This window comes from Nesoenas mayeri (genome assembly GCF_963082525.1).
Source record: "Nesoenas mayeri genome assembly, chromosome: 1".
NCBI lineage: Eukaryota > Metazoa > Chordata > Aves > Columbiformes > Columbidae > Nesoenas > Nesoenas mayeri.
Window position 1 is genome coordinate 82,065,210 of NC_137541.1, and position 25,831 is coordinate 82,091,040.

The window sequence follows — 25,831 nt, forward strand, 5'->3', positions numbered from 1 at the left end:
GGACGCACCCACAAGTGCAGAGAGAGTTGGCAGATGTTATTGCAAAGCCACTCTCCATCATTGTTGAAAGGTCTTAGAGAACAGGAGAGGTGTCTGAGGACTGGAAGAAAGCCAACGTCACTTGAGTGTTCAAAAAGGGCAAGAAGGGTGACCCAGGAAACTACAAACCAGAAGCCAGTCAGCCTCACCTCCATTCCAGGAAAGGTGATAGAACAGCTCCTTCTGGACATCATCTCAAAGCATGTGGATGAAAAGAAGGTTATCAGGACTAGTCAGCATGGGTTCACCAAAGGGTAATAATGTTTGACCAACGTGATAGCCTTCTATGATGGTACGACTGGCTGGGTAGACAAGGGAGGAGCAGTGGACATTGTATACCTTGATTCAGCAAGGCTCTTGACACTGTCTCTCACAACCTCTTCATAGGTAAGCTCAGGAAGTGTGGGCTGGATGAAAGCATGGTGAGATGGATCATAAACTGGCTGGATGGCAGAGCTCAGAGGGTTGTGATCAATGGTGCGAAGTGTGGTTGGAGGCCTGTAGTTAGTGGGGTTCCCCAGGGGTCAGTGTTATGTCCAGTCCTGTTCAACCTGTTCATCAATGACCTGGATGAAGACACTGAGTGTAGCCTCAGCAAATTTGCTGGTGATACCAAACTGTGAGGAAGGGTCAACACACCAGAAGGCTGTGCTGTCATTCAGTGAGACCTGGACAGGTTGGAGGACTGAGCAAAGAAGAACCTAATGAAGTTCAACAAGGGCAATTATAGGGTCCTGCACTTGGGAAGAAACAACCCCAGGCACCAGTACAAGTTAGTGGCGGACCTGCTGAAAAGCAGCACTGCAGAGAAGGACTTGGGAGTTCTGGCGGACAATAGGTTGACCATGAGTCAACAATGTGCCCTTGAGGCCAGGAAGGCCAATGGTATCCTGGGGTGCATTAAGAAAAGTGTGACCAGCAGTTCGAGGGAGGTTATCCTCCCCCTCTACTCTGCCCTGGTGAGGCTGCAGCTGGAGTATTGTGTCCAGTTCTGGGCTACCCAGTTTAAGGACAGAGAATTACTGGAGAGAGTCCAGCAGTGGGCTACAAAGATGATTAGGGGCCTAGAGCACCTTTCTTATGAGTAGAGACTGAGACAGCTGAGTCTGTTCAGCCTGGAGAAGAGAAGACTGAGAAGGGATCTCATAAATGATAAATAAATAACTCAAGGGTGGATGTCAAGAGGATAGAACCAGACCCCTTTCAGTGGTGCCCAATGATAGGATGAGGGGCAATGGACACAGACTGAAGCATAGGAGGTTCCATCTGAATATAAGGAAAAACTTCTTTACCTTGAGGGTGACAGAGCACTGGAACAGGTTGCCCAGATAGGTTGTGGAGTCTCCTTCTCTGGAGACATTCAAAACCCACCTGGACACATTCTGTGCAATTCTGTACCCTTCCCTGATCACTGCTGACAAGAACTCGTGAAAGAGTTTCAACTCCTTTGTTCCAGTTGTCTATTTGGAGCTGACTACTGAAGGTCTGCATTTCCTTGAGAAACAATATTCAACTAACTGTGTCAATTGATGTTGCTGGCTGGGGTGAGAAAAAGAGCAAGTATTTTTCAGCATCAAAGGGCTTAATATTTTTTTCTGTCACACTCTTCAATGTCTGTAAGGGGGACAGAAGAGCACAAAACAGACATTCTGGGTGCTCAGGATTTCAGAATATCAGAGCCTATGCCTTTCCTCTCAAGATGGGTTTGCAAGGACCAGAATCTATGTTTTCTGTCTCCACATGCACATCCAGCAGGATGTATTCTAGGAGTCCTTATTGTTCTGTTCTGTTGCAGTCCCATAAACAAAGCTGTATAGCATGAGGCACTTGCTGTTCCTTGTGTCAGCACAATGGATTGCTAAATTTCCCTCCTAGATCACAGAGCTGACTCAACTGCACACAAAATAGCATACAATTTGGAGCCCTTTACCCTCAACCTCTTTACCAGGTAATATGTCTTATTGCTTTCTTATTGCTTACTTATGTCTTATTGTGCACTAACGGGAATTTGAATTCCTCACCAAGCTGTCATACCAAGTGATAGATTGGTGCTCATCTGCACCTGAGTAATAATCTCTCATACCATGATAGTATTCATTTGTTAAAACACTTTCTGTTGACTTTATTCTGTCTTTGTAGCTTTGCTGGGCTCCCAGCCACAGATTAAGTCTGCAGATGGCTTTGTAAATTTGTCTGATACCTTTTGTTGGCAGAGAAGAGGCAACAGGTAATTCTGATCTGTCAAAGTTACTATCCATCTCCTTCCCATGTTATAACTTTCCCTCCCCCATCCTGTTCCCAGTACATGCATCAGCCACATTTAAATGCCACCAGTTATTTAGTTCTGCTTTCAAATCATGGCAAGGCTTTGGTTTTGTTCATGGAACAGGACATGTTGTGTGCACTCTCTGGGTGCATTAAGTCTTCAAGTAGCATACTGACATCTCTTTTTCTTACAGTGAAAATTCCCCTGAATTTCCCCAGAACCTTTCCAGAGGTTGAAACTAGTGGAATAAGGATGATGTAAACATCACACTTCAACTGGTTCAAGCTGATTCAAATGGACTCGCATGAGCTGGATGCTGTTTAGAATCTTCTTCTGGTGACCAACGAGGGTGATGCCAATGCGCTGGATATCTCTGCAAGAGAACAGAGGGTGTGGAAAGTGTTAAAATGAGCTTCTTGTTCTGAACCATTTGCCTGTAGAACCAAATCAATGTGTACAGATATCATCATTGTCTGAGAATCAGTTGACAAGGCTTCTGCTTTTGCCTGGCAAATATTTGTGGGTGTAGACAGTATCAGCAGAGCTTGGTAGGTATGATACTAAAAGAAGTAGTGGAAATGGGCCATGAAAATGATCAGAGGGCTGGAACACCTGTCTTATGAAGAAAGGCTGAGAGAATTAGGGTTGTTCAACCTGAAGAAAAGAAGGCTCTGGCAAGACCTTTTTGTGGTCTTTCAATTTATAAAAGGGCTTCCAAGAAAGATGGAGAGAGACTTTTTAACAGGGCCTCTAGTGACAGGACAAGGGCCAATGGTTTTAATTTGAAAGAGGGTAGCTTTAGATTGGATATAAGGAAAAAAACTGTTATGATGAGGGTGGTGGGGCACTGGAACAGGTTGCCCAGAGAAGTTGTTGATGTCCCATCATTAGAAGTGTTCAAAGCCAAGTTGGATCGGCCTCTGAGCAACCTGATCTAGTGAAAAATGACCCTGCCCATGGCAGCAAGGTTGGACTAGATGATCTTTAAAGGTCCCTTCCAACCTGAACCATTCTATGATTCTATGATTACAAGAATATTCCTTTTGCTGGCTCCAGTCTTCTGCATAACACTTGAACCCAGTATATGACATGGCTGGTTCTACACAACCCCTTAAAAGTGAATATTACCTGTGGTAGGTATCATGAACATTCTGATGTGACAGTCTCTGGCAGTATGTTTTGTAGGGTACAAAAGATGAATATTAGTGCTTATAGAAATAGATTACAAATGTACACTGGTATGGACCATGTACAGAGGCCATCATATCATTCAAGAAACAGTAGCTGCTTTGCCCTTGCTTCCCTCTCCTTTTCCATGTCTATGTATTCTCCATATAGCCCTCATTAAACATTTCTCAGACTGCTTTCACTTTCTGCATGCAAAAATGAGTGTCTGCTTTCTTCCTCTCTATGCTCCTCTACTTACTCCAGAGTCATGCGTGATATGACATCAAATGTAATCAGACCAGCCTGGTCAAAATTCTCCTTGTAACGGCCCATCTTGATAGCATCCAACCACTCATGGGCATTGCTGAGTGAAGGGAAATCTGGAGGACAGTTGCTCAGGAGAGGCTGAGATGGTCTGCAAAAGAGATAGGTTCTAAAAACACAAGTTATCAACATCAGCTGAACACACTAGTAAGCTAAGAGTTATGAGAAGGAGAGAAAGCAACTTCTGAAGAGCACAGAATGGGAGAACAATGGTATTTGTCCTTCATTACCTGATTCCTAGAGTCTCACCTTGATGCCCAGTTTCTAGACTACCTATGTTCCTTCTTCTGCCTGAAAACAATTAACCCAACTCAAGAAACTGATCCTTCCTTCTTGTTTTATACTCTCTCAGGCACATTCTCTTGTTGCCCCAGATCTTTCCACATTTTCTGGGTCTAGACCTACTGGCTATTAATTTGCCCCTATTAGGGCAAAGAGCTGCAGTGGGGAATTTTCTGAGGCAGAGATGAGATCTTATACCTTTTTACCTTTGTGATTACCTCTCCTTTTCCTAGATGCACTCCTTGGATCAGAAAGTAACCTGTGAGACAATGAGTGCATTGTTTCAGCTCCAACACCCTTCACTTAAAGTACAGTAGTAAAAGGCCAAATAAATTACTGTTTATATATGGTATTAGCTCTTTTCCCCATCATATGAATCTCAAAGCTATAGCTCTCTTTATGTGCTTTTTTTAGTAAACTAGGCATGACTAGGCACTTTTCTCTTCCCTCAGCTGTGGAGTACATTCCACTGAGACAAGGCTTGTAACAATGAGGACAAACCCTCAATGCCAGCAGGAAGTAATTCCATCAGCAGCTCAACAGCCATCTAATCTTGGTGCCATTTACTCCCCCAGAGACTTCTTCTTTGCTGACTTCCATCTGAAAAGTGCAGTTGGGAAAATATGCGATGTAAGCTGCAATTCTAAATAGTCTTAGCTACATATTTTCTTCCCTCTTCTTCTCCTCCTTCACCACTGCTTGTGATCACACAGTATTGTGTGATCACAGAATATCTTGGATAGCTGCACTCGGATGTGCTCCTCTCTTCTTCCCCTAATATCCCTCACTCATGTTTATCCTCAGTGCACCTCATCAAGAGATTTATCTCCCCTCACATTCAGCAGTCACAACTCCTCATCACCCATTAAGTGAATCAGGTTCTTCCAACCCTCCTTCTCATTTTTTTCCTTTCTATTTATTCCCAGTCTCAGATGAGAGAGTTGGAAAAAATACTATACAGCCTGATTTACTGCTTCTTTTCCTCATTATGCCTACCAAGAGACAAGCCCTATTATTTTGCACTAAATGCTTATCTCACCTGTTGCTCCCAGTGCCAGTGGCTTTCAGGGCAGATGGCTTGCGGATCATTTTATCTAGGGCACTGACTATTTGCTCGAATCTGGGTCTCTGGACCCGCTCCTTCTGCCAGCAGTCAAGCATCAGCAGGTGCAAAACAGTTGGACAGTCTGGGGGTGGTGGCAGGCGATAGTCCTGATCAATGGCATTAATTACCTGCAGGGAATGAAGAACCGAGTTCTATCACAGCTAGGAAAACAAAAGGCAGGCTTGAATCGCTTGGTGGTGTATGACTTTCTTCTACTTTAAGTGATATAGGGCAGAGAGGCAGATGTACATTTTCACTACTTATGATACTTACATCCTGATTGGACATGTCCCAGTAAGGCCTCTCACCATAGGACATCACCTCCCACATGACAATGCCATAGCTCCAGACATCACTGGAGGAGGTGAACTTGCGATACTGGATAGCTTCAGGGGCAGTCCAACGAATGGGGATTTTGCAGCCCTAGAAAATGGTCATAGAGCAACCAGAACGTTAGTGAGATAAGGACTATTTGGGAAAATTACATCACTGAATGAATCAGATGCTTGTAGCACAACTCAACTCTGAGCATAGGGTACCAGTCCAGTTGATGCTGTCTTGTAGACATTGTTGGTTTAAATTCAAACTATGTTCAAGGTTTCCACCTTGTTCTATTGACAATAGTATGAGAAAACAGAATCATGCCTCCTTGCTCCTACAAATCCCATGATGTTATAGATTTAAACTTTTATACCTCTTCTTTGCAGCATTTGACAGGTGGCAGATAGCAAAACCCTCCTGAAGTCACAAACATTTGGAAATCTAAGGCCATTTAAACAATCACAACATGCAACACCAGGGACAGATACACTGAGTGGCTAGCATTAACTCTTTCCTTTTTCCATCTTGACCTCTCTGACTGTGGATATGATCTGCCAGACAAAATATCATTCAGGTGCTGGTTCTTCAAAAAACATACGTCGAAAACTTGTTTCAGTTTTCAGTGGCTGAATTATTCTCATCCCCCGCATACCAAAGGGTAGTTTCAACCCACTTGTTATACACTCGCCCTTTTTGTCGTATGTATAACAAATGTCAGAACTTCATAGGCAATAAGTTGATTTGATAGTTGGTTTTAAGCCCATAAATATACTTATGCCAGTTATCTTTTCTGTAGGAAAAAAATACCTCTTTCCTCAAAGGGTGGTAGTACAGGATCAATCTCTCCTTCAGTCCTTTATACTTTCTGTAAGAAGCTAACGAAAGGGGAAAGATTACACCTATATCAGGTTATGAGATTTGTCCTATTCACCATCATTCCACAAAAAAGGCACTGAGTTTCTGTTTCACATGGCAGAGTGGATCAGATATTCAGTTATTTTTGGTTTTTACTGCTTTGGAACAGGTAGCCCACAAAACAGAAGGCTCTACCCCACTAATCTCTCTGGTCTCAAGATGGACTAAAAAGGGTACACTAAATCAAGGAGGAGAACAGAATAACACCTGGCAGCACTGCAGTAATGCACTCCATAGTGGTAACTCACCAGGGCTCCAGTATAAGTGGGATTTGAAGCATCATCCTCCAGAAAACGGGACAAACCAAAGTCTGACACCTTGCACACAAGGTTACTGTTGACTAAGATGTTCCGTGCTGCCAGGTCACGATGAACATAGTTCATGTCTGAAAGGTAGCGCATGCCAGCTGCAATCCCCCGTAGCATTCCCACCAGCTGTAACACACTGAACTGTCCTTCCTTCTGCTGTAAGTAAGGAGGCAAAAATAGGCTTTTGTGACCACAGACCATAAAGCAAAAAGGGAAGACTAACAAAGAGCAAGGTAACAAGGTGGATTTATGAAGTTTGAGAACATAGATCTTAACTTTGGCCAAAATCTGAAGGTGCAGGGACAGTAAATAAGAAAGGAGAGTTGGTTTAAGGTAATGAATCTCAAATGAAGACAAATCTCATCATGTGGCCATATCCTCCTATAACATCCTACACCTAGTCTCATTAACTACTAAGATGGCTAAATGAATGGGACCATGGGACCAGACAAATGTGCTCTTAGTGTCTTAGGACCTTCACAATGGCTTCTATGGGTACATGTGCTTTTCAAAATGTACCTGCTAAAGCATTTGTGGTTGAATTAGCATATGAATCATTAAAAAAAAAAAAAGAAGTGAAGCATCTATAGTATAAAAATGTTTGTATTTATGTTTTATTACTAGAAACTGGAAACTGAGTCAAAAAATAACCAGTTTCATTACATTAAAATGTTGAAACTTTAAAACTTTCAGTGGAATAAAGTCTGAATAACATTAGTAGAAAAACAGACTTTGGAGCATGTACGTAAGGAATTGGAAGGCTACGTACAAACACAAATAGCTTATTGCTGTTTACCACTAATTATTTGAGCTAGAGAAGTCTAAAATAATGAAGAAATTTTGTATTATGAGTGTGCTTTTGGAATATTTTCACCATGTTGGCCCCAAACCACTTACTGCGGTAATTTGCTGTAATTTCTATTGCACCTGAACAGGGAAACTGAGGACTTATAGAGACAGGAGTGAAGAGGAAGAACAGGCAAAATTATCAGATCTGAAACTGGCACACAGTAAGATGAAGAGGTAACAGTTGTAGGAGGCTCTGATTGTGGTACCCTGAGGAAGGAATCCAGTGATCCATTCTCCATGAACTCTGTGATAATCATGACTGGTCGGTTCTTGGTGACCACACCCTCCAGATGGATGACATTAGGATGCTCAAATTGCCCCATGATGCTGGCCTCGCTCAGGAACTCCCGCCACTGCTCATCTGTGTAACCTGACTTCAGGGTCTTAATAGCTACTGTGTATTCACGCTTCCCTGGGTGTTTCAGGCGCCCAAAGCACACCTGTCCAAACTCACCTGTCAGGGAGGGAAGAAATACACCTCAAGTAAGGAAACACAGCGAAGAATTTTAGTCAGGTGTACTAAAACATTCTACTGTAGAAAACTCCAGGCACTGCTTGGAAATATGGTTACTAGGACTGTTTGGATTAAGGTAGAGTTGTTGATGAAGGCTCTGAATTCAGTCAGGTTGGAGACTACATCTTCAGGGTTCAAATTAGGAGCTCTGAGTTTTCAAAGGTTGTTTTAAACCCAGTTTGGAGTCAGCATCAAAATGCAAGTAGGTTAAGATGAATTTTGGTAAAAATGAAGGTAAGTTTCCTGAGACACTTAATATACCATGATTGGGTCCACCTCAGGCCAGCAGTGTGCCAGGTCTCAAGGTAAACAAGAAGACACTTCAAAATCTGCAGATTCTCACACTACCTGATCCAATGACCTCCTCAATCTTGATGAAGGACACATCAATCTCTTTGGCAAATTCTCGAATAGCTTCATTGGGATCTTCATAGGTTGAAGGATCAATGTAATACTTCACTCCAAGTCCTGCAGTGGAGGAGACAGCCCAAAACATTACCAGAATCAAACCCTGAGAGACATGGGTGTTCATGAGGACCTTGCCATCGGTTGCTCAAGAACACTTACCTCGTGCACTAATATACTGCTGCAGGCGATCAGTGTATGGAGTCTCTTGCCTTTTACTGCAGGACATAAAGGAAAGGAAAGTCAAAATACACACAGGAGTGCCTCATAGGATATTGAGATAGCCTTCTCAATGCAAGACTCAGAACACCCTTCAATTTAGGGACAGAAGATGGGTATTAAGATCCTGCCCATCTCTTGAAAACTAGTGCATACTTGTTTTCAATGTGCTACTTTTTACAGCATTGTTTGCATCCCCACTTTAGATATGACAAATTATAGGGTCTCCAGTACTAGCCTGAGAAAAAATATTGCAGTTTACCTTTACTGTGTTGGAAGTTCAGGCTAAATTTGCATTTTAATGTCATTTAATTATAACAAGTTATTATTTTTCCATACTAATCTAAAGCATCTTCCGTGATGCCTTTTTAGGTTTTTCAAAAACATTCTCAGAGCCATTTACTCTAATGCCTAATTTGTATACATTTTCCCCAAGGATTAATTCTTCTCTGTTGTTCTTCCTGGTCTCTTAACAGCATTTACTTCTACTATTTTCATAAGTATGGTACTCAAAGCCAACCACACAGAGCCAGATGGACAGAAATCTGTTCCATGATGTCACCTTTGCATGTGCAGAACAAAAAAGGTATGGTACTTCTTATTGTAATATTTATTGCACAAATGCATTTAACTTTCAGTAAGTATACATCTTAGCATAGGTGTTTCTCAGATTTCATAGTCTTAACTGTGTGTGATTCAGGCATTTTTTTTTTTCCCACATGATCTTCTTGTTTTATAAGTTTCATCCTATTACTGGTTTGCTCTAAACATACCTTCTATTTTCAAGTCACTTTGTTCCCAACAGTGTTAATATTTTTCCCCGATATGTAAAATTCATGCTAGTTTCAGTCTTTTCTAGATCATGTTAATTAGACCAGATTGTAAATCAAACTCTGTGTTATCCTGTGTCATCCCTGCTGTATGTATGGATGAGTCAACTTAAATGCTTTGCTGTTTCAGCACATGACCTTCTAGCTACTGATTCAATTAGCTTCTGAAGACACTATCATGAAAAGTTACTTTTCTTTACTGACATAACTAATTCTGTCATTCTAACAGAATAACAATTCTAACAGAATGACATTCTAACAGAATGACAACAGAATAATACATTGTGTATTATTCTTTTATTCAGGCTTATCTCTTTAAATACTGCTAAGACTGTAAAAACAGAGTTCTACCTTCAAAATCTGCTCTGTTGTGGAAAGAAATCAGCTTTACTGGGGGCCTGTACCTAAGAGCTCTAACTCTATTGTTGTATCTGAAAGTCAGTTCTACATTCATGAGTAGTTTACCAAAGGAGATGCTCCTGAGATAGCAGTAATGGGGCAGAATTTTTCCTTAATTAGGAAATGGCATCTCAAGCACATCTGGATAAATGTAGATCAGGCTGTTTCCCTTGGCATGGGGTTATGTAGCAGGGGTAAGAAAGTTCCAGTGTCTGCAGTGCACATGAGCAGGTCAAGGAATTCACCTCTTGAAGATGATGGCAAGGGTGGAAATGCCAGCAATTACCAAGAAGGCTAGACCACCGAGTGCTGAGCCCACGATAAGCGGTAGTCGGTCCTGCACCACGTCCGAGCGCTCCCCTAGCAAGGAAGACACATGCATACACAAACACAAATGCAGGGGACAGGAACTGTTAGAGTTTCCCTTCTACTCCACTAGTTCTTACCCACAATTGCATCCCTACCAGCCCTTTGCTTCCCAGCCTTGTCCTGACAGTTCAACAAATGCTTGACTTGGTTATCCCTTCACCTCCTCAGTCACTGTGCTTTTCCAGTGCCTTCGTACTTCTGAAAAGCCAGTGCTCCCTCAGAATCCACTTTTCCTTCCCTGGTCTACTGACACCTGACTAGCCTCTTAAGTATAGGCTAGCTCTACACCGGGGCTTTGATCCCATTGTTCCCTATTAATTTAACTTATAGATGGCATGAGTAGCTTTGATGCAGACCAAAGAGTATCACAAGGTAATATGCTGGTCTTTGCATGAATGGATGGTAATACTGCTGGAAGACAAGCTTCTGGGTATATGTCCCATGTACCACCTGTCTTTAGACTTTTACAGAGCATTCAGCCATAAGATATGCTGTGACAGCTGGAGGCCAAACCACAGCAGTGTGTAGTGCTATGTACTATAACACCCTCCTAAAGATAGATCTGCTGACACACTCTGCTCTGGCTGGTCAGAGGTGCAGAGGCAACAACAAGTAGGACCGGGGAATACAGTGGTACTATAAACAATACACTCTGACAGCATCTTTGAGTGAACAAATCCGCATATGCAAATTATACAGAAATCCAATTTCAGTAGGAGTGTCTGGTAGTAGCCCTCCAAAAGATAAGCTAATACACTCACAAGCATACACAAGTGAAAGATGGTTATGTACAGATATGAATACAAAATGGTAGCACTTACCTCCCATTAAAGTCTGGAAATACATCTTTCCACTGTATGCACCATAGCCCACAGCTGTTCTAGCTCGTACTTGGAAGGCATAGATCTTGCCTGGGCTCAGATTTGATATAGTGGCCATGTTGGTTTCACTAGTCAAGATGAATGAATTATCCTCGTCTTCTGCCTGTGAATGTCAGTGACCAAAAAGGAATGTGAGACTTCTGCCCACAATGCTGTCTCTTCTCAACACAGAATGCTAATTTCCATGTCAGCCCAATATTCTTTGAATTCATTACAGAGCCTCCCAACTGCTATTCCAGACCTGACTTCCTTGCATACTACTCACTGTTCTTCACTGCTTCTTTTCATAACCTTAGGCCTGGACTTCTCACAAAGCTCTGTCAAAGGCCCTCAGTCTTGACTTAAACAGAAGTGAGAGATAAAAGTACCTTGTCCTGTGGTCCCTTGCTAAGCATATCCATAAAAAAGCCCTAGCCTGTCATGAAATTTTCCCTTCTACAAGCTCTCTCCTACAATCTCATATATTCTTCTAGGACAATCTAGAGCAAGAACACAGGTAATGCTGTATCCAGGAAGCTGCTAGACATGTTATTACACATAGCAGGCCTCTTTGCTTATAGAAAAAAAGTAGCCCTGCACAATCCTGCAAAAACAGTTATGCGAAAGATCAAGAATATGGAATGGGAGCTTGTCTCAATAGCCCTAAATGCCTCTTCTTGTAAAATCAGTTGCATTAGGAGTCATGAAATATGTGAATAGAGATCAACTTAATATTTACCATTCTGTAATTCCAGCGCATAAACAGGTAACTGATACCTGCCACTTAGTGAAGGGAAGAGTCCATTCGTCCTCCCAAAATTTCTTAGAGATGTCTGTTCAGGCATAAATATGGACACAGGAGTTCCCTCCATAAAAACGTTACAGAATGTTGCAGTGAGTCAAATTCCAATATATACATTTGAAACTTCAGCTCCTTCCACTGTGTCAGCTGGTACTAAACAACCTAGCAAGATTGTTAGCCACAACTTTTTAGCTTAGCTACAAGTGTCTTCACTTTTTTTTATTTGCATTGTCCCTACATGGTTCCAAGTTAGAAAATGTAGATGGACTGATGTTAGATGAAGCATATATTATGAACTTCTGGTTTCGCTACAGCTTATTCTTCCCTCATAATCGAAGCATTCTCCTCCACGTTATCAATCCCGATCCAGGGGTGCACCTCCAGACAGAATACTTCCCTGTTCTTTTTTGCATAACAGCTATACAACGACCAGCACTACATCACTTTCTGCTCACCTTGTCAAAGTAGCGTAGTTGGTAATCCAGGATGATCCCATTGGGCTGGTCTGGCTGAGGCCATGACAGTGTGATGCTACTGGTAGTACGACTCACCTGATGCATCATAGGGACAGCAGAGGGGACTAGAATAAAAGAGAGGAAGGAGAGATTGTGAAGGGATAGGCTTAACAACAAAGATAATTTAATATTCATACGATGAGTTAATAACTTATGTCAGCTCTTCCTTTAATTGCCATTAATTTGCATTTTTTAAATACTTTATAAAATAATCAGAAGAAATCCAGGCACAACGCAACTCTACTGTGAGATACAGTCACTGACAACTTGGACAGAAAGAAAATGAAGAAATCCACATCCAACTGATCATGCACAGGAATTATGAAATTATATATATTGTAGTGAAACATCATTCTGACCTTCAAAGCTGCAATTTTTGCATATAAGATGTTCAAGGTGTTCAGTGCCACTGCCTTCTTCTTAGCATCATGCTTGGACAAACAATGTAATAGTGGTCAGAGCAAAAGAAGAGCACACTATCTCTCTTCTGCTTCTCCCCCAGTTAGTAATTCTTTACTTTGGGAAAAAAATCAAGTATGGGCTATCAGAGCAACGGAGGCCTTTCACTACTGGATCACTGTTGCAAACCAGAAGACGGAGGCAGATAAGGACACTGATGCATTAAGGAACAGCCTGATATGCAGCCTTGTGTTCAGATTAGCTCCTGGATCTCAGGCCAAACCCTGTCAGGACTGTTGCTCAAATGTCAAAACTACCACTATATTTGAGACTTCCAGTCCCTGTTTGGGCCTTTGAACCACAGAAGCCTAGCCTGAATGGGCTTCTAACCAGCACTGCTGCTTGGAACCATCACTTAAAGGTCCCTGTTAATTGTGTAAGTGTGGAAGCTTCACACACAGTTTTTCTGTCTGTTCTTAAATAGCTTGCTAAGTTTCTGGGTTTTTTTCTGAACAGGCCAGCCTGGTGTACAACCCAGATGGATCTGTTAGCTTTCTTGATTCCATTATGATATTAAGTGCTTATAGTCTAGGTCAGATATTACTTACTGTGGGAAAATATACACTTTCCTTCATACACAAAGCAGGATCTGGATATCAAACATAAAAAAGGGCTTTGGAATCATGAATCTAAACAAGAAAGCAAGTACAAACTTGTGTGTACCAATCCTAGAAATCTTTCTATTGGCTATTCTAAAAGCTTGAAGGTCAGTTAAAGACTCTGAGACTTGTGTAATTGCAATTACTTCTCTCTAAGCTGAAACTCACTAAATCAATAGGAGGGAAACAAAATTTTATCTTGAAGATAATATAATTGATGATTTCAAACACTGATCACTGAATTAAAATTAGATTACAATGAGAAACAATTCAAGCTACTATGTGGGGTAGTTTTTTCTTCTTTTTGTGCTCCTAGAGGCACCATTCACATGTTCTGAAGACAGAAGAAGTACAAAACACCTATTTAATATCAGACCCTTTCCTGAAGTAGATAGTTCTTCTAAAAAGTGTCCTCAGATCAGAAAGGGAGATGAACGGCTGTTAAAGCCACATGCACATGAAGCTTTCTGGAGAATTAAAATCCACTTATTCAAAAAACATCCATGAATTTATACATACACGTACACTCTCCAGGTTTATGCAAAAGAAAAAAGAATATGAGTTTCTCCTTAGGAAGAGATTTCCAAGTAAAAATTTCAGGATAATTGAAAGAGGATCTTTCAGTCTGACAGGTATCTGTCCACAATGCTCTTCTCAAGTTTTGCTTTCCCTCTGCAAGCAAAAAGTCATGTTGCCAAGAAACCTCCAGGTAGGCAGCTAGGGATCCCTCCTTTTCCTAATGGAAGTAACATTTTCAGCAACATTAAAATTTTCCAGAAAAAGCACGCCAATGAAAAGCTGCCATCTAACTCCACTGGTTTTACACCACAGACATAAAATTCCTCAATATGAGGAATAAAGCACAGACAAATCATCAAAACCTGTGGAATAGCATTTTCTTCCCTCATAATTGTCAAAAAGAGAAAGACTGTTTTTAATAACAACATACAGTTATGCTGAAAGACACAAATGAAATGGGTGTCAAATAGCTCAGGCAAGTGGGAACCAGTTAAAAATGTAAATAAAACAAAAATATAAGAGTATAAACAATAAAATGCTTTCACTCATCCTTACTCTTTCATTTCTTACAACTGCTTCTCTTTCAAACAAGATTGTACAACTACTACACCTGCGAATGACAATATTGTGACAAGGATGGAAGGCAGCAGCAATTAAGACCATATGTAGCAATTAAGACAAAAATGAAGAACACTGAATTCAAATGATAATGTGAGGACAATGGGATAACTGGCCAGTTAACATTTGATCAAGGCAGATTCCATGACATTTTAGTGTTGTGAAAAATTTAACTTTAAAGCACACACAGGGAGAGGTGCAAACCTAACTACACAGTTACACTGCCAGGGAAGAGCCTACTTCCTTCTAGTATCGAATGAAAATTTTGCATAATGATCAGAGTTCAATCTCCCCTCAATTCCTGCCCCCTCACCTCTTTTCATTCCTTTCCTTCCCACCTCCAACAGTTATTCTTCCCAGCCTTCTCATTTCTTCCCAATCTACAATATCTCCCCTACCTAGAAGAAATACTCGAAGTCAATTAGCAAAGTTTGACTCGTATTTTAGTTAAAACATATCCATTCTGATGTTAATATGTACTATCAGTTTTCAACTACCCAGCATTTCAGTAGGTGCAGGGTCCTCTACTGTGCCATTTCTGCACTCCTGAGTAGATGTTTTGGCTACGCCAGGGTGTCTCAGATGAGAGGAAGAGAGCCTGAGAAACCTGGGACTATGCAGCCTGAAGAAGAGAAGGCTTCCAAGGGTCTCATGAATATGCACAAATACTTCAAGGAAGGATGTAAAGAAGCCAGAGCCAGGCTCTTTTCAGTGGTGCCCAATGACAGGCCCAGAGGCAATGGGCACAAACTGAAACACAGGAGGTTCCCTCTGAACATAAGGAAACACTTTTTACCATGATGGTGACTTAGCACTGGAGCAGGTTATCGAGAGGGGTTGTTGAGTCTCCCTCCTTGGGGATATTAAAAGCTGGTCTGGACATAGTCCTGGGCAGCCTCCTTGAGGTGATCCTGCTTCAGCAGGGGTATTAGAGATGTCCTCCAGAGGTCTCTTATGAGTTAAGTAATTTTCTGATTCTGACCAGATGGTTCAATCAATTCACTGAGCAGTACTGACTAGACATCCGTGGACTACAACAGGAATTCAGACAGCTGGCTCAGAGGTTATCACTTAATTTGGATTCAAATGAAACCCTGCCAGTGCCTGTTTTCTTTCTAGTTATTTTGGGACTTTTTTCCCATTCTGTCTTACTCCATATGCTTCTGAAACCATCCAGTGTCTCTCCCATCATATCTCACATGGTTTGATCAAATTCATCTATGCCTCTAGACCCTAGCTTTGTTGCACACATCTTCCCACATATCATCTTCAAGGAAGATTAGTCTGAATGCAGTATGGAAATTCCCTTCTTTAGCATTTAATATCTTTATTTTGAAAATGTCCTGTGTCTTTTCCACAGACTTCAGTTTAGTTCTAACCCCTTCTCTAAATACTTGAAAAACCTTTAAACATATCCTGTGTTGTCTTCTGTTATAACCTTGTACTTCCCATGGATGGAGAGTGCTTTAGAAAAGCAAACTCGTTAGTTACTTTCACTTCCCTTACTTCTGTTATTACTACTTTTTGTGTATGGTTTCCACTCATGCCTAATAAACAGGAAAAAATCTTTTATGCCACAAGATGCCATGTTTTACTATGCACCTCCTATTTCTACTTGTTCAAAAAGTTTCAGTATTCATTTAACCAGTTGCTGAAACCTGGCATGTGAAAATAAGCGCATTTAATTCTCTGTTCATGCTGCAGACACAGGGCATAGTAAAGAGAGAAACCAGATTTTTTTTTTTTTTTTTTTTGTGAAGTGACCATAGAAATTTTCATTAAATCCCAGTCATAACTGGGTAAATCTGCTAATGATGGCAGAGTTGACAAATGTCACTAAGGGAAAATTAAACCTTAAGAGTATTTTTGTGTTTTGTAGGTAAGAAGTAAACAATATAGCTAAATTCTTAGAAGCATTTGCCAAGTGCTCTGTGTTGGCAATTAGATCATAAATAAACAAACAGTTGTTACTTTGAAAATTAATGTTCATTAGTTTAATTACTTTAACTAGTTCGTTCAGAGGACAATGAACACAGAGCTCACACTCCACTTGCTTCACCTGTTTTAACCTGGCTAAACACAGTAGTATGTAACTTTTGACAGCTCTCTGTATTCCTTTTGCGGTTTTGATCAAGAAAATGGCTTGCATGTGTCCCTGGTCTTGGCAAATAAGTCTACTGGACTCTTTTGTCTCTCTTTGGAAAAGGCAACATCTTCAAGCAACTCATCCATTTCCTTTAATAATCTCATAATCAAACTTGGCATTTAATTATTTTCCTCTTCTTACACCATTTCATGTGACAATTTTCTGTCAGGTCTGCAGCCTCTTACACATGCCTCAGATTGGCTAGCTTTCATTTCTGCAGTTCTACAGATTTTTGGTTTTGCCAGGTCCCACTGCTCTGAATCCAGCTGATGCAGAAGGCTGCTACGTATCTTTTCACAGGTACAAGGCAACCTAGGTCACATAACCTTTATCCTCACATATCTCCATTAGTCTCCATAAGGTCTGGATTCAGTAAAAAATAAATAAATAAATAAATAAATAAATAATCTACTTGCTTTTAAAAGTCTGTATAGATTTCCTCCAGCATTTGAGTCTCTACTGTTTTTATCCCTTCCTCTTCTTTCCATGAATGTAAAAACTGCCTGAATGAATAAGTTCAGTAGCATGTCTCTGGCAACAGACATTACTACATGGTTCAATGGAAGGTGCAGGGGAAAAAAATGGAAAAAAGTTACAGCTATGCACAGATAAAGACTTTTCACAATCCTTTAAATGAAAACCTGACTTCTGTCCTGACACCTGAGATTATTTGTTTACCTGATGAGTACACTTGAAGATGTTAAAATAATCATTAAAATTTTAGTCAGATTTTTTTTTAATAATATGATTGGATTTTAAGTTGCTTGCTTTATTTGTGTCAGTTTCCCATCTGTGAAGAAGCAGAATGCCACTACAATTACATAATAGCCTTTTCTCATGCAGTTCATGCCATCTGCAACAGCCTCCCAACATCTTTCTATATATTTTGACACTTCTCTAAGTACTCACCCTCAGCACTTCAACTCCCTTCTCTCTTGTCCAGACAGTTTTCCTTCTGGTAATTTGCATATCTTATTTGCGTGTCATACTATTACCATCCAAACAGGTTTTATTATTACTATCCAAACAGGTTTCACATGCTTTTTGCTACAGAAGGTTAAGTCTTACTATATTAAAGGAAGCTTTTCAGTGCCAACCCTTCTTATTCTGTCTTCAAACAGGTAGTCACTGAAGAGTAGGAACATCATAATCAGGCTACCACAGAAAAATGTGATTGTGTAACCAAAGGATCCTATCATACTTTGAAGCAGGGCTAGCAGACTGTTAGAAGTAAGCCAGCTCTTAGATGAACAGTGTTTTGGAAGCAAAGATGAAGAGCAAAGTAGCAGCAGAGGAAAAAGAAGAAGAAAAGTGTAACTGTTCCAGCACAGAATATTGCCTAAGATATCTCCAACAAAGGGACAGAGGGTGGGGAAGAGAATTTTTTGGATGGGTATCTGGAAGAAGTGAGAGAACTCTGACTGATGTATGAATAAGCAGAATATTCAGAAACTGCAAGGGCTGGAAGGTCTTTCTTTGGTCACCTTTAATTCAACGGAGAGAAATTTTTTTGCTATGGCCATTTATTCTGAAAGCTTATCTTTCTCCAGTTTGCTTTTTTTATACCCTTTATGCCTTACTGTCCTCTCCTTGTCTCCTTCAGAACATAAGATTCTGAAATGTCCATCTCTGATTGTAGAATAATAATAATAATAGTAAAAAAATAATAATAGTTATAATAACACCAACAACAACAATAAGCCATGTTAAAGTGAAAAGTTGCTGAAGGCATTGAAGTCAGCGGGTGTGGACGAGACAGGCCACGTGACGGAGGAAGCAGGGCCTTGTTAGTGTAAGCTGTCACTACGAATTGAGGGCAGCTCATCTCAAGCTTACTCCTAATGATCTTGAGGAAGAGCAAGAAAAAAAAACAACACAAAAAGAAGCCATTCAGTACACAGTGTTTTTTAAGAAAATTGTCCTCCCCTGAAACAGTTTCAGCGAACAAGAGAGGCACCTTAAAGAGAGACACCCAACACACTGTCAAGGTTTGATTGCAGGGTGACAATACACTGTGGCAGATGTTTTGTCAACCTCATATTCCCCCCCACTTTCCCACAATGCCTATATGTCTCTCAGTTTTCAAGTTCCTTACTTTGATGTGCAGCAATGAAAGAGTGGAGAGATTTGATGAAACACTCAATACTACTTGTTATAGTGCACTTGAGTATGAACTGAGACAAGGAAAATGGAAGGTGGTATATAGAAACAAGAATGGATGGAAAAACAGAGTATCTCAAAACACAGAAAGACAAAAAGAAAATTGAGAAGGTAGAAAGTGCTAGGAAAGATGAAATCAAGGAGACTAGGAAAAAGAGAAGGTGAAGAGGAAATGAAGACATGCTCTCTAAGAGCTGCTGTGGCAAGCTCACAAAATCCCCATCAAACCCAGATTGCATGTCCTGTCTCGCACCATGAAGCAGGGCAAGATAAAAAAGGCACAGCACACAAGAAAACAAAGCTTCAGGATTCAAAAGATAAAAACAAAACAAATGAGAGACAGAAGTAGAAATTTTGGAACACAGATGCAGGGGTGTCCTCACCTGTCTGGCTGGTGCTAACATTGATGGTGGCATAGTGGGGCGCTTCTGGACTCAGTTCAGTCACCAAGTTGACAGCCTGGATCTCAAAGGTGTAGTGCACACGGGCCAAGAGGTTGGAGACCTGCACACGACTTTCTGTCAGGCCCACTTGGCGTGGTTCAAATTGTACTCTGTCCCCACAGCGCACACATGGCCCTGAGGATCCTGCTGGGCACACTTTGCAGATGACATTGAAAAAAATATCCTTGCGGCCACCCAGATCCTTGGGGAGCCGCCAAGTCAGGAGCACATTGGAGCCAACAATTTCATAGCTAAGGTCACGAGGAGCAGAGGGGATACCTAGAAGACAGAATGAAAGATCAGAATCCCTTGAAAGAATAGCAGAGATGTGGAGGAGAAGATAAAGAGATAAAGCATGGGGAACAGAACAGAAGAATAAGTTGCTTGTCTTCTCATTCTTACTCTTCTTTAGTTGTTTCCCTGAATAAGGTTAATAAAAACATTCTTTCCTACATCATATTTAGAGACATGAAGGAGTACCTGTACTATAATATTTAAGAGAAACAAAATTAACAAGAAGGGTCTTTGTTTCAAGGGTGACTTTTAATTTCCCTAAAAGAACAGTCAGTGTTTAGGGCAACTCTAAGCCTTTGAAATTTTAAATTTTGCACAAGCTTAGTAAGGATTTGTCTCTACTGAGACCTCTAATTCTTTGCTTTGGCACTTAGTATCTCTGAACTTCCTCAGCCTTCAGTTAGCCTGTGCCATCTGTTATGCAAACAGAACACCCCATTTCCCCATGCTTATTCCTGCTATCAGATTTCTGAATGGCATCAGGAGTAAACTCTGACAGCTGAAAAACTTCCCCTGCTGGCACAGAGACAAGAAGGAAAAAGCACACGGTGAGAAGATGGCATGGTTATGAGAATGGGACAAGACATTGGAGCTAGAAAGTAAAAAGCTCAAATAGGTAAAAATAAGCATCAGTGTTGCACTGCTAAGCCTGGGCATAGACACAAAGCAAGACTGGAATGGCAGGGATAGAGAGGCTGAGCTCAGGGACAGGAAGTGACAAGGAAAACATGATTTACAGAACATTTCCCTCCAAAGGCTGTAATGAAATCCAAGAATTCTCATAATCTATAGTCAAGAAATGTTGAAGAAAACTATGGGCAAAACCTTTTCTCTAATGCTGATAAATGCAAATTATGACAACTCTACTAGTACAAGTGGATGAGGTCTTTGTAGGAAATCTCTCCAGCTGCAAATTTAGGTCCCTGGTGGAGCACCTGAGTATTTTCAATAGCTATATTTCCTTGGGGCGTCACATTTCCAATGCTGTTAAAAATAAATTATGTTGGAAAATTACACACAGACGACTGTTCTAAAAAATGTATTACTGACAAGATGAAGCATTTGTACATCAGGAAATGTCAGAATTAAATTTTATTTTGTGATCTTAACTGAGCCACCCAGTATTTGCATTGTGGTATAGTATAGTTAGTTCTCCCTGAGGAGTCTTATTACAGTCAATGCAAAGGCAACTGCTTGGGAAAAATAATCCCTATGGAGTAAAGACTGCTTGATGCTGTTGAAGATGGATTCTGTGCAGTATAGGAAGCAAAGGATTACAGAAAAAAGCCACAATGATATTTCCTGATTTTTGAGTGTTTAATTTCAGAGCCATAAAGTGTTTGCAAGATACTTTAGGACACTTTTTTTCCCTTTCACTTCCACAAAGTTCAAGGGCGACATGTGATATATCATTTAAACTATATTTTTGAGTCCTAACATTAACCTTATTTCATTTTCTGTGTCTAATTATTCTTTCTTGACCTATTATTATTCATAATCAATGACTGTGAAAAGTCATAAAGGATGAGAACCACAGGGAAGCCAACGAAACCATTATTTTCCCATAAACAGAATTTGCAGAGTTTGAATTCTGTGCTGTAAATATGTTCTTCACACTTTCAGTGATAAAGAAAATATTGGTTAACTCCTTCAAAGAACAATATTTATCCCTTGTATGAAACGAGCTTAGCATTTCACGAGAAATTAGTCTATTATTCTCTCATTAAAAGTGTACCTTATGCATACATGCAATGGACTTATTTAAGGTTGCATGAGTCATCTAAAATTAGACCTTTTTTCATTTCTGAGCATCTAGCATTGCAACACTCCAGTATTCTCAAAACACAGTTTCACCAATGTATCAACATTGTAAAAAGCATGTGGGAACATTCTCATCTACATTCAGTGAATGGATATACCCTGTAGTCAACTGGAGGAGCAAAAGGAAGTTTTGGGTTATTTCAAAGATCATTAAAAGAGGTGAATTGCAACTCCTCTGAATTATTCAGGCACACTCTCTCTCATTAATTGCCCTTCTTGTTTTCAAACACTCCATCCAAATACTTACCAGTGCAGGGAGCATCAGAATTATCCATAGGAGATCGATAGTAGTGGTTCTGACACACACATTCACGGGAACCTGGCAGTGGAGCATGGCTGTGGGCAGGGCATGGAAGGCAGGGGTCATGTCCCACAGACACTTTAAAGAAACCAAGGGGACAGGCTGAAAGGAGAAAAATGAGAGGCAAAAGTAGGAAACTCATTAATTCACATTCCAGAAACAATGCAAACTTATTTACATTTAACTCATGCCTCTGTAGGGAGAAATTGTTACATAGAGTAGCTACTACTGTTTTTGTTGCTTTATGGAGCATGTACTGTTAAAGGTATAATTTCAAAAAGCTTATTTTATTCCATACAAGGGGTTTTTAATTGATTCACTGGCAGATGAAAGAGGACCAGTCCAGAGACAGCTTTGGCCACCTGAAATAATTGTCTTCTCATTACTCACTCAAAGAGCCTTGGTATTGGAGAAGCCAAAGAGCATAGTAACATGATCTGTCTGGAAAGAGCCATAACAGTTACAGGTATTCCCCACACCTCCTCCTCCCAACCCAACACAGCCACAAAAATGGATTTTTTATGCTGCCTTCAACAGTTTCATTGCTTCAAGTAATATAAGCTACCATAGCTGATTTTGCATCAAAATTAGGAGCAGGCATACAGATTGACAGTCCTACTGTTTTCCCATAAGTTGGAAAGCTTACCAATAACGGACAAAAGCCTCCTAATTTGGTCAAATTTAATCTATAAATGCACAGGAACCTGTCTATGCAAAAAACTGAAAGAAGGACAGAAATCCATCCCAAAGTGAAAGAAAATTAAAACATAATAACTTATTAACAATATGGGAGATTAGCACATTCTAGGTTTGGCAAGCTATGCAGCTATGCTGCATTACTTAACAGAAAGTGCTTGGATCTTCCACTGAAGTTCTATGATAAATCTTTTACAATTTTTATGTAAGTTTTCTAAACCTGATTTTCCAAATAAATAGCTCTCTTAGATTTTATGGACTAACAAGCTGAGGTAAAAGTTCATTTGTGGAGTGACATTCAGTTAGTTAACTTCACAATAAAATGCAATTACAGGCAATGGGAAAGTTTCAGATAGACCCTAGATGAGCATTTGATTACAAAAGACACATGGGACACACTCCAACTGTCCTAGTGATTACCATAAGCAGAAAAATTCAAAGGATTGAATAGCAAAAAGTTACCTAAAAAAAGAAAATGTGTAAGAGAAGAATATTGTATATGGGTGCTAATATGAAATTAGGGTATCTAATGAATATTCAAAATGGAATACCACACCAGAACCTGCAGAATTAGCCCATCTGGCTGCTACTTACTGTACTTATAGACTTTCACCTCCAATAACAAATATTTGGAAATGTTTCTAACCCATATAGGTGCTGAGTGGACACTGATGCGTCTTTCTTAGCAAATCAACAACTTCAGAAAAACAGTCACTTGTTTATCTAACCCTCTTCTTAGATGTGTTCAATTCTCTTTGCTTTGGGTTTTCAAAGTCCATTGTAGAATTTTTGATGGGACTACGGGACTGCAGGGAAGCAAATCTTAACAAAGCCGAAAAGATTACAGCTGTAGTCCAGACATAATAACCAATAACTTCTGAAGAGTCTCATCAAGCTTTACACTAGTTATATTACTTCATCTTCTCTGTCGGAAGGTATCTTGGCTGCAGAGTAACCTCCACATGTGCTGTTCTAAGAATGGCAAGTCCTCCAACAGGTCACACCACAAAAGGGACTTCAGTAACTCTGAATGATAGCTATTAGATAGGAGAATACTCATTCTTCCCAGCACTGAGAAAATGACAACATCCAGCATGTGATACATTGTCATATGGAAAGGAATGAAGAAGAGTTTGTAAATTTGCATATGATGCATGAAGGTAAGAAAAGAGCAACTGCTTTTGCCTTCAGGCCTTTATACATCAGAAAATCAAATTATTCTCATATGGAAAGATCTGTTCCTATGTTGCTATGGCCAAAAAAGTAAGCTTTTGTTCACTTTATGAATTATGTCCCTTTCAGTTTAAGGCTCTGCTAACAGTTGTTGATGTAGAATATAATTTTCACATTCCTTGACAAATGCATCTGTACTGAAACTATGAGTATTATGAATGTGAAGTTTTCATCCACCTCACTGCATAGTCATTCAACCAAAACTTATCACTTTCAGGGATCTCCCTTTATTTATTTCAAATCTGAGAATGTTGAACTGAATGTGAGCGTTTTTATTTTCTTACAAGTCTTTTTATCTCATCCGTTTTTTTCTCACATCAAACCACTTCTCAAGCTTTTGGCAAGGCTTAGAATTAATGCCACATTCATTCCACTTCTCAAGGTAGACTCTGGAGAATAGTTCTTTTTTTTTAATCCAGGACTAGAGTCTGACATGAAATGGAACAATGGCTGCTTCTAGTCATAATAGTGAAAATGAACAGATAATGATAATGCCTGAAGTCTGTGTGATGCTAAAAGGAAATCTGTAGTGGATACACACTTTAGCTCTGCAGTACAAAAACCATATTTACCCTGCAAGGGCAGTGCTAAGAGAATTCAGGTATATTAATTTCTAGCTAAACTGCAGATCATACAGAAAGCTAAACAAAACCGTGAATGAAGAAGGAATTCTGAAATTTAGTAAATAACATTTATTTTAAAATAAACATGATTGTGTTAAAAATAAATCTTTAATTTTACATGGTGCTTTGAAGTCTAACGGCAACTTGCTGTTGAGCCTGGGGATACAGGGATGAAGTGTGAAGGGTTCGCACACTGCTGATGAGCTCGACAAAGGTATTAAGCAAAAGTGCAAGGTTGTAGGTTTTATGTAATGGAATGAACATCCCAGCAGCACTACTACGTCAGTAAAGAAAGCCAGTTTATGCAAGGCAGAGCAAGTGTATTGCATAAAAGGCTATGCAAGATTTAATTAGTGCTGTGGACAGTCACTCCAAGTGACCAGATGCAGTCAACAGCTGCTTGTAGAAACCAACCAGTCACGCAACACAACAAAAATGCAAACCTTTGTATAGGGACATGGCAACTGCTAATGCATAACGATGTTATTTACTTATACCACAAATGTAGTACAATACTATAGAGACAATGATTTGGAAAAGGTAATCTTAACAAATGCTAGAGATCAAATCCATACAGCTATTTTCCCATATTTGCCTCACAAAATCTAATTTCTTCATCAATGCACCTTGCTTTCCTTTATATGCTTGCACCACTTGCAAGGCAGGTTACTGCTGCCTCCCATAGCACTGCCCAATGTGCTATGCTTTTTGTGCTGTCACACTTAGGTGGTTTCTTGTTGTCTATTCTCCTTCTAACTCGTTGAGGCAGCATCTATTCTTTAATGTAATCCCAAAACAGTAAAAGTCAGTGAACGAAAAACTGTTTGTTTGTGATGAAGAGCACTGTCAGCATGAAAACAGGTGACTTTACAGCAAATTACGGGTTTAAATAAGAACAATGTTTCTACCAATTGAAGCAACAGGCTTCTGAGAAAGACTTTCAACACAAGCAGCAGACATTAATTTAAAAAAAAAAAAAAAAAGGTGCCTAATCACATTTATGAAGGAACCGGGCCTGTTTCTGAAGAGATTTTGCCATTGAGAGCAAAGTAGCAGACTGAATGCCTTATCCCATATTTAACATAAGCAGAATGTAAAGCAGGCACACAGGCTCATTTATAAGCACTACACTACATCTGAGTAAACTGGACAAATAAAATTCTACTGCAGCAAGAAAACAAATTTCAGTTAATACTTCTCTGTCCTCACATGCTTCCTCCCTTTTGGGAGAAGAGGTGGAATTTATGTCATTTTGGCTAACATATTCCTCAGTGACCCAAAGAAATAGGTGAAAGTGGGATACAAACAGTGAGTTAAAGTCTCTATAAAGATGTGTCACTTTTACAAGATTACTCAAGTACAAAACACAGGCTGTGATGGGTAATTTGTTTTCTATTAAAAAACAAACAAACAAACAAAAGTTATGTTAC

The 25,831-nt window shown here is 40.0% G+C and overlaps 1 protein-coding gene across 2 annotated transcripts in view; it reads right to left on the minus strand.

Annotated features, from left to right (window-relative positions):
• Window positions 1-2,569: 2,569 nt before the first annotated feature.
• The window catches only part of LOC308042769 (ephrin type-B receptor 5), a gene marked incomplete at its 3' end in the record, with an annotated part of 62,960 nt that continues 39,698 nt past the window's right edge, over window positions 2,570-25,831 (minus strand). For both annotated transcript variants that reach the window (XM_080348410.1, XM_080348409.1), the window contains 13 exons: window positions 21,796-21,951; window positions 19,374-19,712; window positions 12,430-12,554; window positions 11,134-11,296; window positions 10,189-10,303; window positions 8,658-8,713; window positions 8,439-8,558; window positions 7,783-8,030; window positions 6,668-6,883; window positions 5,457-5,606; window positions 5,118-5,311; window positions 3,732-3,887; window positions 2,570-2,678 (listed from right to left, as the gene is read on the minus strand). In XM_080348410.1, coding sequence (XP_080204536.1) covers window positions 2,570-2,678; window positions 3,732-3,887; window positions 5,118-5,311; window positions 5,457-5,606; window positions 6,668-6,883; window positions 7,783-8,030; window positions 8,439-8,558; window positions 8,658-8,713; window positions 10,189-10,303; window positions 11,134-11,296; window positions 12,430-12,554; window positions 19,374-19,712; window positions 21,796-21,951 — 2,147 coding nt within the window. The remainder of the gene's footprint in view (window positions 2,679-3,731; window positions 3,888-5,117; window positions 5,312-5,456; window positions 5,607-6,667; window positions 6,884-7,782; window positions 8,031-8,438; window positions 8,559-8,657; window positions 8,714-10,188; window positions 10,304-11,133; window positions 11,297-12,429; window positions 12,555-19,373; window positions 19,713-21,795; window positions 21,952-25,831) is intronic.